Here is a 14,101-nt window from a genome sequence, read left to right as displayed (position 1 = left end):
CTTACACACATGAGTATAAAAACATTATAAACCAGTCATTGTCCCTGTAAAACTTACAACTGTCCTAAACTTGACATGTTGAAAATATTTACATTGACTCCAAAAAAGAGCTAACAATAGCGTGCAACAGAATGTATGATGTTACATTTTTTGCAAAATAGTATTGGTTTATAAAAATCACTCTACTCAGATTTTGGCTCTAACAACTTTTTGCATACTTTTAAATAGTGATGTTCCTTTTTGCAATAGCTTCTCTTATTTGACGATCAAGTTCACTCACAAGATGGTCTTCATGATTGTAGACTCCTGTTCTCAACAGGGTATCCCTCTCTTCTATCAGACGAGAAAGATAATCATCCATGTTCTCATTTAATTTTCTACAATGAAGACTATCCACTCTACCAGCAGAATTCTCTCTAGCATCTTGCAATTGCTTTCTCTCTTCTTCTTGTTGTTTTAGTCTAATGTAGATAAAACATAAAGAATTAGAGAATGAGACATCATAAAACCCACTCTTGATTAACTTCATATTAGGTTCTTATATACCAAAGTACTTAGTAAAATAAAGAAATCTGTAAAAGGTAACAAATTATTCTCTCTGGGGAAAACAACTACAAGTAAAAGAAATACAATACTTAAATTCAAACAAAACATTTTCTATAGGCATATGTAACTATGATACTTGCTGTCATGGGCTATCTAGCCTTCTACTTTGATAAGCTGTACTCAAGAGGATTCAACACAAAACTAGTGCAGATAGTTTCTGGTGGACAACATTAAGTAGAATTAAAATTTCAGTTTATTCAAAATCAGAACAGCACATGCCTTGTTCTTTTCTTAACACAGCAGTTATGCTTAGAACTGGAGGTTTAAAATAGAAAAGAGCCTGGTGCTGCACAACCATGACTGTAACAAAGTGGCCTTAAACAGATTTTTCTATACCGCAGTATAGCTGCATATTTAAAATGTGCAATATTTAACTATGGGACACTAACCTGTGTTCTTTCACTGAACTGACAGCCAATTATAATCTTGATTTAACTGAACCTGCTCCTATTTTGAGACTGACAGCAAGAGAAATACGGAAGGGAGTGTGTGTGTGAGAATCTTAAAAATGCTTTTGTACCTGTTAAGCTCATTTCTGATATCCTCCAGCTCTTGTCGGTCTGTTTTCCCCATCTCTTTTTCTTCTGCTGCCAAGTAGCGCAACCTCATGTGCTCCAGCTCTTGTTGCTGCTTTTTAAGGTGAGCCATTGCATTTTCTTGTTCACGCTAATGTGGGAAGGGGTGAAGACATTACTCAGCTGATCATGTGATTACACGTAAAAGTGCTAATTATAGTGACAAAGCAAGACTTTAGGAATGAAGTACTGACAATTAAGCCTCCAATAGTACTAGAAAAGTAGGAGTTAAACAGAATGTCTTAGCTGGTTATATTTATAATGCAGTAAGACCAGGGACTATCACAATCATAGTAAAACTGTCCAGGCTGGATCAGCTGAAGCCCAGTGACAGATATCATTCCATGAACAAAATAGGAAAAATGTTAACAAACCCTTTTACTAACTCTGGCTTAAGATGGTAAACATAAAACTTTTACTTCTGGAACTGCTCAAGCTACTGAGATTTTGAGAAAATAAAAGCTAAATAGCTGCAGGAAACTACTGTCATCAGGCCCATAGTGCCTAGTATCAAAGCTTCAAGAACTACATTTTGAAATTGGAAGTTGTGGTTAAAAAAAGAAAAAGGCCTTGAAAACAACTTTGGCAAGGTTCCCTTTTACATTTGTATAGAACTATGTGAAAGTTCAGATAATTTATTTTGTGGATTTAATCCAATCAATCTTTGCTCTACTTTTTTAAGCTCTATGCAGACACTGTAACAAAATAAAGGTTTGAGTTCACTACCACTTTGTGACATTAAAGTGTCTTAATAAGAAACACGGTTCTCTGCCCACTTCTCTTCATCCCAGTCATTTTCCACATGGCATTGTGCACTAAGTTTCTTTAATCTTGTTATACAGTCAGACTTGCAGACTGAGGTGGTAAAAAATAAGACAGGATGTTACACAAACATCCTGGATCTAGGCATATCATCAAGTGCAAGGTTACCTTTGTAATTTTGATATTGCTTTCATCTGAGATATTGATTGTTAATACTATCAATTTTATATTTATTACAAGGGGAAAAATAAAGACAATTTCTCTTTCAAACGTATGAGCATACTCATTATACAGTCAGCCTAGTAATATCTGGAAGACTTTAGTCATGCAGTTTCCTGAATGCCAGGTGCCAGCACACTTGAAGCACTCCCTGTTGATGATGAATAACTGAAAAAAAAAATTAATCTGAATTTCACAAGGAATTGGTATAAACAGACTCTAATTGTCAATGTGAACAGACAATGCAAGTAAAGTACTTGACAAGAACTCACAGCACGTATGTAAACCCAAAATACTATATTTTTGTACTAAATTCAATACGTCAGCCAGCCTAATTAAATGTTAGAACTGCAGTGAGACAGGCCATAAAACCTGAAGAACAACTTGTTAAAGGATACATACTAATAATAAAACCAGAAGCAGAAATCCTGCCAAAGAGTCAGCTGATAGAGCTGACTCTATAGTACTCAAGAATACAGATGATGGATGATTGAAACATTTAAAAAAAAAGAAAGCACTTGGTGAAGACAAGGCCATGGTCTTTCCTTCTCCATCAAAACTTCATTGCAGAAGAACACTCCCATGTGAGAGGCACCCTTTTTTTATGTGGGACAGGTTTGAAGAACAGTCTCAGACTGAAATATAATAAGTTTTAGAACAGTAATCTACAAATACATAAAGCAAATATTAACAAATCACTATAGACTGATGATATTTATGCAAGAATTTTCAAGAGTTATAAGGAAATTCACTATTTAAAACACAAAGTTGCAAGACTACCTGGAGGTTCATCTTAATCTGTTACCAAAATTGGTGTTGACACTACAGGAATAACTATTTCCCTGTTTTATTCTTTCTTTAAACAGAGACCTTATGAATATCCAGGAACTATAGCAGGACTTATTTCCACCATGGCCAAGCTTGTTCAAATTGTAATGAACCCAAAACTAACAGGATGTATTGCTACACCAGGCAGAATGAATCCAGATTTTGTAGAAAGTCACTCTTCTAACTAATCTTAAAAAAACCCAACCAAACGCCACACTAAAGAAGCCACCTACAACCAAACGCAAAATTAAGCTGTCATGGAGAAAGTAGTCCCAGACTACTCAAGGTTTAGAGCTCCAGAGAAAGGACAGCAACTGATCATTTCGAAGAACAAAAAGCTTAACAGTGGACTCCACAAGAAATCTACTTTTCAATACATTCATAAATGAGGAGATGACTCTGGAACAGTTTGCTGCTGTTACAAAGTTATTCAGTGGGGGAAAAGTGAATATGAAAGGACCAGGATATTATTGAGACAAAAATATGAGTTGATTTGAAAAGGAAACAGATAAATGAAGAATATACTCACTTATGTCTACTAAACATGATACATGCAACTGCTGGCTCATGATGTACTTAATTCACTGGCTAAGGGCAGCTGGAGAATGTTCAAAGATACTCAAGCCAGATTTCTAGACCTTGCACATACACTGCTGGCCTCTGTATGGACCAGACTGGTAATTCACATCAGTACACTAGCTGGGCTTTTCCAACCGAATGAACAACAGTCTGAAACTCAAAACTAGGTATATTCCAACTAGAGACATGATTCAAGTTACTTAAAGAGTAGCCTAATCACTTAAGCAATATCCTTAAAACATTAGGAGCTTCCTGATCACAGACTGTTTTGAATTAAGATAGACATTTATGTTTTGAAAAATGCTAGAGATAAAGTGATACTGTTGAACTTTTTAGAAAGAATAGACAGAAGGTGTTTGGGTTGGTTTTTATCCTAAGGTCCCAGCAAATACTACAATGGTATCCTGTGGCTCCCAAATATGTACACAGGCAACACTACACAGACTGCAAAGCCAGGTTTCAAGTTTAAAACAGGTTACGAGGAGGAATGCAATTATCTTAATAATTTTGATAGTTGTACTTATCTTTTATTTTGCTAAATGCAGGTAGTAAGCTGAAATGCTGAGCATCTAGTCTCAAACAAGTTGGTATAAAACCAGTACTACTTTAGTTACAGAACAAGTAAATGGCAAATCTGACTACCTCAATTAGCAGGAACCTAGAAATATGAGGACAGGCTAATATCACCTTCTTTTCAACATCTATTCTTGGCATTCCCACTTGATCTCCTAAGTTAACTCCTTTTCAAAATTAAGAAAATTAAAATATTTATGTTTCAGGGAAAAAAGTTGAGATCAGACCCTCAATGCAAACATGAGACCTAAAATTTTATGTATGTTAAACTCTCCTTTGTAAAGTTCCATTTAGTCTTAGGGGAGGAGGTGTTGCCCTGCACATGTAGAACAAATCTAGAAATTTCTACTTGTCTGTCCTTATGGGTAAAGAACCCAGCAATTCAGACTGGTGACTAGCTACTTTTCCTGATTAGACAACAAGTCTAAAGAAACTTAGTGTGCATGTCCCTGTAGAAGATACAGTAAATTTTGCATATCCAAGTTCTGGTTTTGAAACTCTAGCACACCCTGGTTTTCCTGTTGAATATAGACTGGGCTAAATTCTTTGCTCCACAGAGGAGGAAAACACATTTTTCTCCAAGTTAATATTGGGTAGGGATTCCTTTCAGATAAATGTCACTTGAAATTTAATTTGATTACTAATACAGTTGTGATGTAAACATGACATATTTTGCATTTACTTATTTGGGGGTGTTGAAGGAAAAGTAGATATTAATTTTAGCCAGTGAAACTTAAGAATTTCAGAAGTCTGGCATGCTATGACTGAATAGGGATATTAGAGTACAATAATATTAAATTAAAAATCTGAAAATCACCATTTTCTGAAGCAAGACTTCCCTGCCATTCAATTTAAGACAGCCCAACTTAGAAAAAAGATACTAAAACAAGAAGGGATTTTGCAGATTAATTTAATAATTACCTGTGTGCAATTTACATTACACACTTCATACTCTGATTTTCAAATACTGTTCCCAACATTAGTTTCTGACTCCTTTAAAAAGTCTGTCATAACAATTTGTAGGGTACGCAACAAGAAACATGCTCTATGTATTCACAGCACAGCAAAAGAACCCTATTTCACAATAATCCATCAACAGAAGATGGCAAAGAATTTACAATAGTTGTTTGATAAGAAGTGGGGCATGCTGATTTTGAATTAATTTATATACAAATTGGTTATGATATGTTGAGGGACCATAAAAAGACTGTCTTTTGTTACAATGAGAGAGAAGGAAGGATTTCTTAATCATCTCAGTGATGAAACTGGTGCTCCTTTATCAGTGACATTCAGGTATTAAATCCACTTTTTTCCATGACAATGTAACAATGTGCTTAGAAACAAGCACTTTTTTTTTTTGTAAACCACAGAAGGAACAGAACTCCACTGCCTAGTAGCACTTGAAATGTAGCAGAATTTCCTGTGAAACCTTCCAAAGTGAAAAAGCAAAATTAATAAAACACTTCTGCACATTTATGAGGCAAATGCTCAGTCCAGCATTTCTAAACCTCCTTGTAATATCTTCATTTTATCCTGTGTATACTGAAAAATGAAGGCATAATTGAATACAAAGTATTTAAATGTACCTCACTGCACACAAGTTTATACACACATACTCACATGTTTGAAATTCTCAGTCATGACTTCTGACAAACTTTTCAAACTACTCCTATACTATGCCCTAAAATAAGGAACATTTCAGATTTATTCCCAACTGCATATATTCCAGCCGGTCAGGTTGTTTTAAACCTCAGTAAGAACTATTAGAATTTTAGATTTGCAAACATCTAGAATTTTGCATTTTTAAATTCCAGCTAAGGGAATACTCCAGAAACATAAGCTGCTGAACTAAAGGCAACTTTGTGAACAGAAGACAGAACTCACTAGAAACTCAGAACACTTGGAAATATGTTACTCTTGCTTCACTACCTAACAATCATCAGCCACTCTCCCATACTGAGGCAGCCACAGATCAAATAAAAGTATCATCTGCAAATTATGCTGAAAAGTATCTTTGCAATATGTATTAGTTGGCCCAGGTACCTTCTCCTCCACTTCTTGCTCAGCACTGCTAGTCACACTATTCCTGTTATTCACTTTCTTTCCTTTTCCCCCTCAGTATAACTTACCACCTACATTCCTTTCACTTATTAATTTTCTATGTTGAGATCCTCCTCTTACATCCCAACAAAACAAATCCAATCTTAACACTATCACATACTAGTCATGAGATAATTTACTTCAAGATTTTACTACTTTTCTTCATCAGTTTCCATCTCTAACGTAGTTCTTGAGACACAGAATGCTGTTTCAGAAGCTTGCATGGTAGAAACTTCAATCATGTTTTGAAACCTATGGTACTAGAAAAATATTAGCATTAAATAAAAATTAACTAAATATATAAACCACTCAAAATTTCAGTTATAGTCACATCATAACAGAATCCCTGTATGCCGCCAGGTGCTTAAGTTAAGAGGCTCTTCAATCAAGGAAGCACAATCTTTATTTTGCCATAGCTGCCTATAAATCCAAAAGGGAGATGTAAACATACATACAGTAGACTAAACAATGGCTAAATAGCAGCCACTATTCACTCTCCCACTCATACATACCATGCAAGTCTGTGAGAAAAACTTACTATTGAAGCTAAGGAACTCAAGTAAAGTTTTCTGAAAATAACCCAGAGCTGACAAGTCAGTAGGAGGGTCTGGATGGTTTCAAGACACAGTTTTTAACCAAGACTTGGACCTCCAACTGGGGTTTTTTTCTGTGCCTTTAAATATTTTTTTAAAAGATTTACATCCCATCCTTGGCTAAATTACTTATAAATTAATCAAATTAATTACTGAGTGGATAAGCAAGATACTGGACAAGACAGAGTGAATGTCAGTCAGCCAACATGGTCTATGCAGCTTTAAACAAATGCATTGGTGCTGGTTCTAACAGGTCTGCAGGGCACAAACACATTAAAAGACATACAAAATTATTTCTCCCAGAACACTGAATGCATGTACGTTTTGGCCAATTAGATGATAACAGCGAGTACCAGCTGCTGAATGTGACATCTCTGCTACTTTGATTTTTGTTTTGATAGATTGTTTCTTACATCCAGACAGGTACTGAACTCAGCATCTAACATCTCTGTAAGCATGTATACAATCTGTGTAAACAGTTCAATTCCTCTCAGAAATAATGCTCACATACATAAAAACCCCACAGAACTCTCATTTGTGTAGTATTCAGATTGCCCAGTCAACAAACGTTGAAGGATAGTTCTTGAAACATCTAGAAATGACAAAATCTACCTGGGTGCATCGATATGTAGCTAACTTCATGACATTTTGGTTTCCCTAAAGCTGAATATGGGTATAACAAGTGATGTATTAATACAGAATTGTACTGAGTAACAGAGAGGGAAGAAAAGTAAGCTGAATGAAGTCTATTGTCACTTAATTTTACAAACGAACTTATGTATTTTTTTAAGTGCAGGTAAGTATCATGTGTATGTGTCCTCATGTACTTCAGTACCACTAGCACAAAATCCTACACATGGAGAAGTTTAGAGCATATTCTATTAACAGTCCCATACTCTTCTAAGTTATGTGCTTCATATCTCATATTCTGCAAAATATAAAACTATCCCAGATGTGAGCTAAGAACTAGTTCCAAAGTAAAAGAAAACTTCTTAATGAAGGAAACATTGACTTTTATGGTTGCAAATCAGAAGAGCATTTTACAAAATGCTTACCCTGTAGATTATGCTTCTTTAATTCACAAATTGACTGTACCAGGTCACCTTTGAGTAATGGAAATGTCTGTTTAAACATTTTTTTGGCAATGGGCACAAAGCATTAGTTCTCATTTCCAAGACTTACCAGCTGGGTTTTGTCATTAACATTTATTAACAATCTAAGATATGGCTTTCAGTGTCTAATCCTCACTACACAAATGTTTTGTATAGTTCTCTAGAGAGCTTTGGTGTGACAAATTACTGGCACAGATTACAGCTCTGTGGCTATTCACTAGAGGCAATGCAAAATTAACATGGTACTAATCCAATTTAAACAAGAAATTGGTCAAACTATGCACAATTGCACAAATCATCTGAACTAAAGCAAATCTAGAATTCCTTAAGCAACAGTTTCCAAATTTATATTTAAAACACAGTAAATGGTTTTTGATCAGCTCTGCTTCAACTTTTATTTGACTCTTTAAAGTCACTTAAACCCTTTATCAATAGACTAAGTACACAATGAAGCACAGGAGTACAAAACCCACAAAAAAACTACTTAGAAAGGGCTGGTTCTATCATAGAAAAGTTTTAGATAGCATAATTCACTGTGCATGCCAGTGAATTATTTTATGGCTCAGACTTTCAGCAAGAGGGTCAACTGAAACCATCTACTTATGTTTATAAATTCAGATCATCAGGTCTATGATGATGAAATTCGTAACAAAAACCTGATAGTGATACATGCCAGTGTTAATGTAGCAAGCAACTATCTTCGCTTTTATTCTACAGGAATTTTAAAATATGGCAGTAAGAAAAAGTAGTCTGGACATTTCTTGACCGATGAAGAAATCTTAATCAGAGAAATAATATTTATATTCTTCCTCCTATCATCTTCTCAAGCATAGATGTTTTTGAAATTGGAGTAAAGAATTTATGACTCCTTTTATAACTAGGCAAAAAAAAGGAGCATTTTGAAGACAGCAAAAAAAGATGAGTTTTTACGAATGGTGATTCTATTGCACATTCTCCCTCAAAGAAATACAGATTAAAAAATATAATTACAAATTAGGAGAGGGTGGACTTATGCTCTCACTCTTCAAAACTTGAATATCAGTAGGAGTGAAGTAGGTACTACAATCCTTGATAAAACCAACACTGTTCCTCAAACTGGAAGTAGATATGAATACAGGTAATAAAAACCTTTTACTGAACTTGAATTCTGAAGCTTTATGTCCACGTCAAAGTTTGTTCAATAACTGAGATTAATGATTTAATAATTTGTTTGTCAAGGCCAATGGAAATGCTTGCCATTCTGAAGTATAGCGTTTAGCTAAAGTTTACTGTAATTCATGGAAGACAGATGATGACAGAAAATGGCACAGATGCAATATGGAATCAGCAAGGATGAAGCTGCCACTACTGCAAGTTTGAACAGAGTACTTACAAGCTGTGTATGTATGAATATATATATAGACACACAAGAGCTCAGCTAAAACTTAGCAGTAAAATAGTATGTCATGCTATTATGAGATTAGCATTTCCAAAACCAGGAGAAAATTTCACTTCCAGTTGAAATTTTCTACAAGTTTACTTCATTTTACAGCACTCAAAGCTTAAACCCTTGTTTCTAAAAGCAAAAATTTGCTTCTCATCTTTACTCTTCAATCATTATACAATTAAAATACAGAAGAGTTAGGACTGTAACTGACCAAGACAGTTGGGACAGTAAAAACGTATTTTTTCTGGAAGCAGTAATCCAGAATTGTTAGGAACGAAATTAAACCTTTTCTCTATTAAATCACACCTGCCTTTAACTATGTCAACCATCTCCACAGGTCTGAGTCTTGGTCTTTCCTGAGTTCAATGTCAAACACAAACCAGTTTTGCTGTTCTCATTTTTGCAAAAAGGATAGCTCAGAGCTTTAATTTGCAAAGACAAACACTAATAAAATGAAAACTGTCAATAGTTAACAGTAATCCTAGTAGCTTCCCATATGACATTATCTGGGTTGTCTCATAGGACAAAAGAAAACCTGCATACCTGTTTTAATCTAGCCAGTTCTTTCAAAGCCCTTGTCCATTGTTGTTTGTAGTGAAGCTTCAACTTGGTAGCTGAGTCTAACTTTCTTTCAAGTTCAACCTAAAAGCAATTAAAATTGTATCAGCTGAAGCAGTAACAGCAGTAACCATCACTGAAAGATGTATATATACAAAGGGTCTGGTTTAAGAAAAGTGTTTATGTAGTGCAAGGTACAACATCATCTAAAGCTGTTATACAATATAACATAAATATTATGGCACATGAACATTTTCTTGTTTAAAATATAACCTTATTTTTATTGGACAGCCATCTATACAGAAAGAAAAAGATTAGTTTTTTGTGCTAAACCAGCTGATGTAAATCTTTAAATTTAAGAGTCTCAAATTAGCCACCCCCTCATTCCTTTTAATTCAAAGTAACATTATAAGCACTAAACAGAAAAGTTGATGGATAAATCTCACACTTAAAAGATGTGTAGATTTTTTTCTTTCCTGTTGATTGAAGGCATGCTCTATATTCTTTTCACTGAAATAGAAATCTGTTCATGCCATTCTTTAAGATCTACCTATCTAGTGTGAACCTTTGATCTTGCTACCTAAGTAAAACTTAAAACCAGGTTACACAGTAAAAAAAAAAAAAACCACTGCATTCTGTGCAAAAATAAAATTTAGTACTAGAAGGCAAATTAACACTTATGAAACACATAGAACACAATCTGAAAAATGATGCATTTTGAATTACCAACGCTAAGGCAGTGATATTTTCCTTTTAATCAGACAAAATTATTTCCACTAAATTTGTAAAGCACTGATTTTTTATTAATCTAACAAAACTAGGCAATCTAAAAACCATTTAAGGCAAGAGTTAAAAAAGACTGCAGAGAAATAAAAATATTTTGTATCATTCGCTAACATTATGAATAGTTATTTAAGCATACAGTAACATGCAGACTGCCCATATAACTGAGTACACTTTGTGCCAAGAAGCCTGGCCCAATTTTTTTCAGCTTATTCAGTCAACAATATAACTCAAACCTCACAGTAATTCTGAGCATTAAATGGCCATATCTGTGGTTTTAATTACACAAAGTATCCTCTACTGAAGACATGTATGGTTTTTAAGAAAGCAGCTTATGACAGTGATTCCATTCCACTGATAAGTAACACAATCTCTTTTCAGAAATACTTAATTACAAAAATGCACATAATGGAATACCAGTCTAAACTAATCCTTAGAAGAAAACCCTCATCTTTCTTTAGTTTTATAAACAGAATGTTTAGAGTCCCCAGCATAAATCAGGATTTGAATGAGTTTTTTTCCCCTGCCTCAGCCTCTAGCCTTACTGCTTCCTCTAAAGAAATAAGGCCACTGTTGGCCTTATTTGTGTCTGAATATTTAAAGCCTGAAGAAATAATTGGAAAAAGTAAAACAAAATGGACAAATTAACCAGTTTATTACTCAAGATTATTCTACATGACCCTTATCAGTCAGAGTATTGTGACAGTTTTGAAGTACTAGAAAAATCCAATATACCTTTTCTAAAGTGAGAAGATTTATTTCCGATTGTAGCTTTATTTCTGGTCTGCTATTTTGCTGTTCTTTGCATTGCCGGAACTCCTTCTCCAAAATTTTATGCCTATTTTCAGCTTCATAAAGCTACATTAAAGATACCAAGATATAATGCAAGTCAGTAGAAAAACCCATTCACAGACCAATAATTACATTACTGAACTTAAATTACTTCTTAGTCTCTAGAACAAACATTGTTCTGTCAATTATCTGATATAAAATGGACACTGAAAGCTACATATCTATAATTAGTGATTTCATGATGATGGCATACAGCAATGTTTTAATAGGAAGAATTTTTGGATTTCTGGTCAGTACTGCAAAGAAAAAACAAGTCTGTCCTCACATAGAGAAGATCAAGATTTATAAACATTTTTGTTCACATTTCTAAAACAACTTGCAGAAGAAATACAGAAAGCAAAACTACTAAGATTTACACACAGCTTTTAAAGAATGCCAACAGTGTTATCTACTATATTAAGTTTTATTACTTACTCAATTTCACCAGCACAACTTTTTTAGGAATGTCTGCAAGAGGAAACAACTGATACATTGTACAGCCAAATGATTTAGAAGAAAGACTTGAGTAACTAATGACTTAACGTTATGTGCCTCTGCCCTCACAGTGTACTTCCAGTTTCAAGATATTTTATAAAGAGAGCCCTTTGCTTTTCATCTTAAAATGGGTAATTTGAAAAATCATGCCAATACACAATTGCTTGCTACAAAGAAAACAAGCAAGCCAAATGCTTAACAGCATTTCTTATTATATCATATTACAAAAAGTTCTTAATATTTTTTACTTTTTCTAGCTTACATTGTTCCATTAAATATTATTCAACTATAAATATCTTAATATACCTGATGGAACTGATGTATTCCATCACAGAGTAAGATCCCATGTGCTGCACTTGTATTATATCCAACTAGATAATGCAAGTATTTCCATGAACTGTATCCAACAGTTTAGAATACTGGATGAAAATGCTTCAGAAAATTAATTTCTGTTTCAAAGCTTACAACTTATTCAGTTAGTACATCAATATTTTACATGCTTTGGCTCTAATTTTTCTTCCAAAATTCTGGGAGCTTTTGCTTTTATTATTGTTACAGAATGGACATAAGAAATCCAAGATGCTTCCTAGGGAGCCATACAAAAATGTAGTTCATTGCAGTTGATTTTCACATATAAGTTTTACAGCCAGCTGTAGCAAAAGGAACATTCTGCTTGTTCACATTACAATGAGAAGCATGCTAGAGTGAAACTCCAGAGCAAGCAAACAAATCCCCACTCCAACAAAGCAAATGAAAAAAGCCTGTCTTATGCAGAACATGTGGGAAGAACCACAACATACTGAAGCATAGAAGGAACAGCACAGAGAAAGATAGCCAGGATGATTGCCTGGAAAGAACGGCCTTCATACAAAGCATGACAAAACATAGTGGAGCTTGTGTTTGGAAGAGAGCCAGTGACAGCCACCCATGCAATCAGGAACAGTATGTCACAAAGGCCCTAAAGGATTCCCCAAAATTACTAAGTAATGTACTTAAAATGAACAAAAAGTAGTTTTAAAATTTACAGCACATAATTGTATTTTAGAACTCATTGCCACAGGATGTTGCAATACTGAAACCTTTTTAAAGCAATCAGATGAAGAATACTTTCACTGATGGCTAGCAAATATCAAATGCTGACTCTGGCTGAGGTTACATGTAGCCCTTGATGGTATTGATGGATATACCCAAACCGTATTTTCTCGTTGTCCCATTTCTTATTATTTTGCCTTCTAAATCCAACCACTGCAGCAACACAATGCTGAGGTAAAACAAAGTGCTTGTGATGTTTGTTTTTCTTAAAAAGGTCAGTGGAAGCCAAAAGAATGAACTTGAAAGAAGAATACTAACTGGTGGCATTTGGCCACTTGAGCATGAAGAACTCTTTGCTGTCTCATCTGGACTGGTAGCTGCGAACAAGACATACACAATGCAGAAGTGACATACTTATCACTTTGAAGAGGATTGCACTCTGTGGTTTGCTACTGCTCACCTCAATTCAATGACTGTTCAAGTAGAATAGTCAAAATTAGCGTCTTCTAGGTTAGCAGCACTTTTGTATGAGCTATATTTTTAAAAATTACACGGTACTGTATTTAACATACTAACTAACTTCATTTCATGTTAGCATATCAATGTTTAATTTGAAACTAAAAATAACCACAACAATCTAGCATAATTCTTCCCAATACAACAATAAGCCTTTGGCTGACAGTTCTTCAGTCAAAGCTAACACGGCATACCAGACATGAAAAACACCAAAGCAAGTAATTCATCTACATAAACTAAGTACTTTGCAGAACATTTAGTCACTACTAAGACTTAATCTATTGACAGTGGCTTGTATGGGGCTGCATTTTGGATTTGTATGGAGCACAGTGATGACAATACAGAAGCTTTGCTACTGCTGAGCAGTGCTTACATAGAGACAAGGCCTTTTCTGTTTTTAGCACTGCCACGCTGGCAAGCTTACTGGGTGTGCACGGGAGGTTGGGAGGAGATACAGCTTGGATAGGTGACCCAAACTGACATACTATATGACATTATGTTCAGTATATAAGG

At 34.7% G+C, this 14,101-nt stretch overlaps 1 protein-coding gene across 1 annotated transcript; it reads right to left on the bottom strand.

The window, feature by feature from the left end:
* Nucleotides 1–220: 220 nt before the first annotated feature.
* Nucleotides 221–11,572, bottom strand: LOC103806377 (centrosomal protein of 120 kDa-like; the record flags this gene model as incomplete). The annotated part of the gene is made up of 4 exons (XM_009079064.1): nt 221–461; nt 1,127–1,272; nt 9,917–10,015; nt 11,450–11,572. Coding segments are annotated over 4 exons (609 nt in total), but the record flags the coding sequence as incomplete, so codon positions are not given.
* Between the last annotated feature and the right edge of the window lie 2,529 nt (nt 11,573–14,101).

This window comes from Acanthisitta chloris, unplaced genomic scaffold, assembly GCF_000695815.1.
Source record: "Acanthisitta chloris isolate BGI_N310 unplaced genomic scaffold, ASM69581v1 Scaffold35187, whole genome shotgun sequence".
NCBI lineage: Eukaryota > Metazoa > Chordata > Aves > Passeriformes > Acanthisittidae > Acanthisitta > Acanthisitta chloris.
This window is presented reverse-complemented; position numbering and strand designations above follow the sequence as displayed.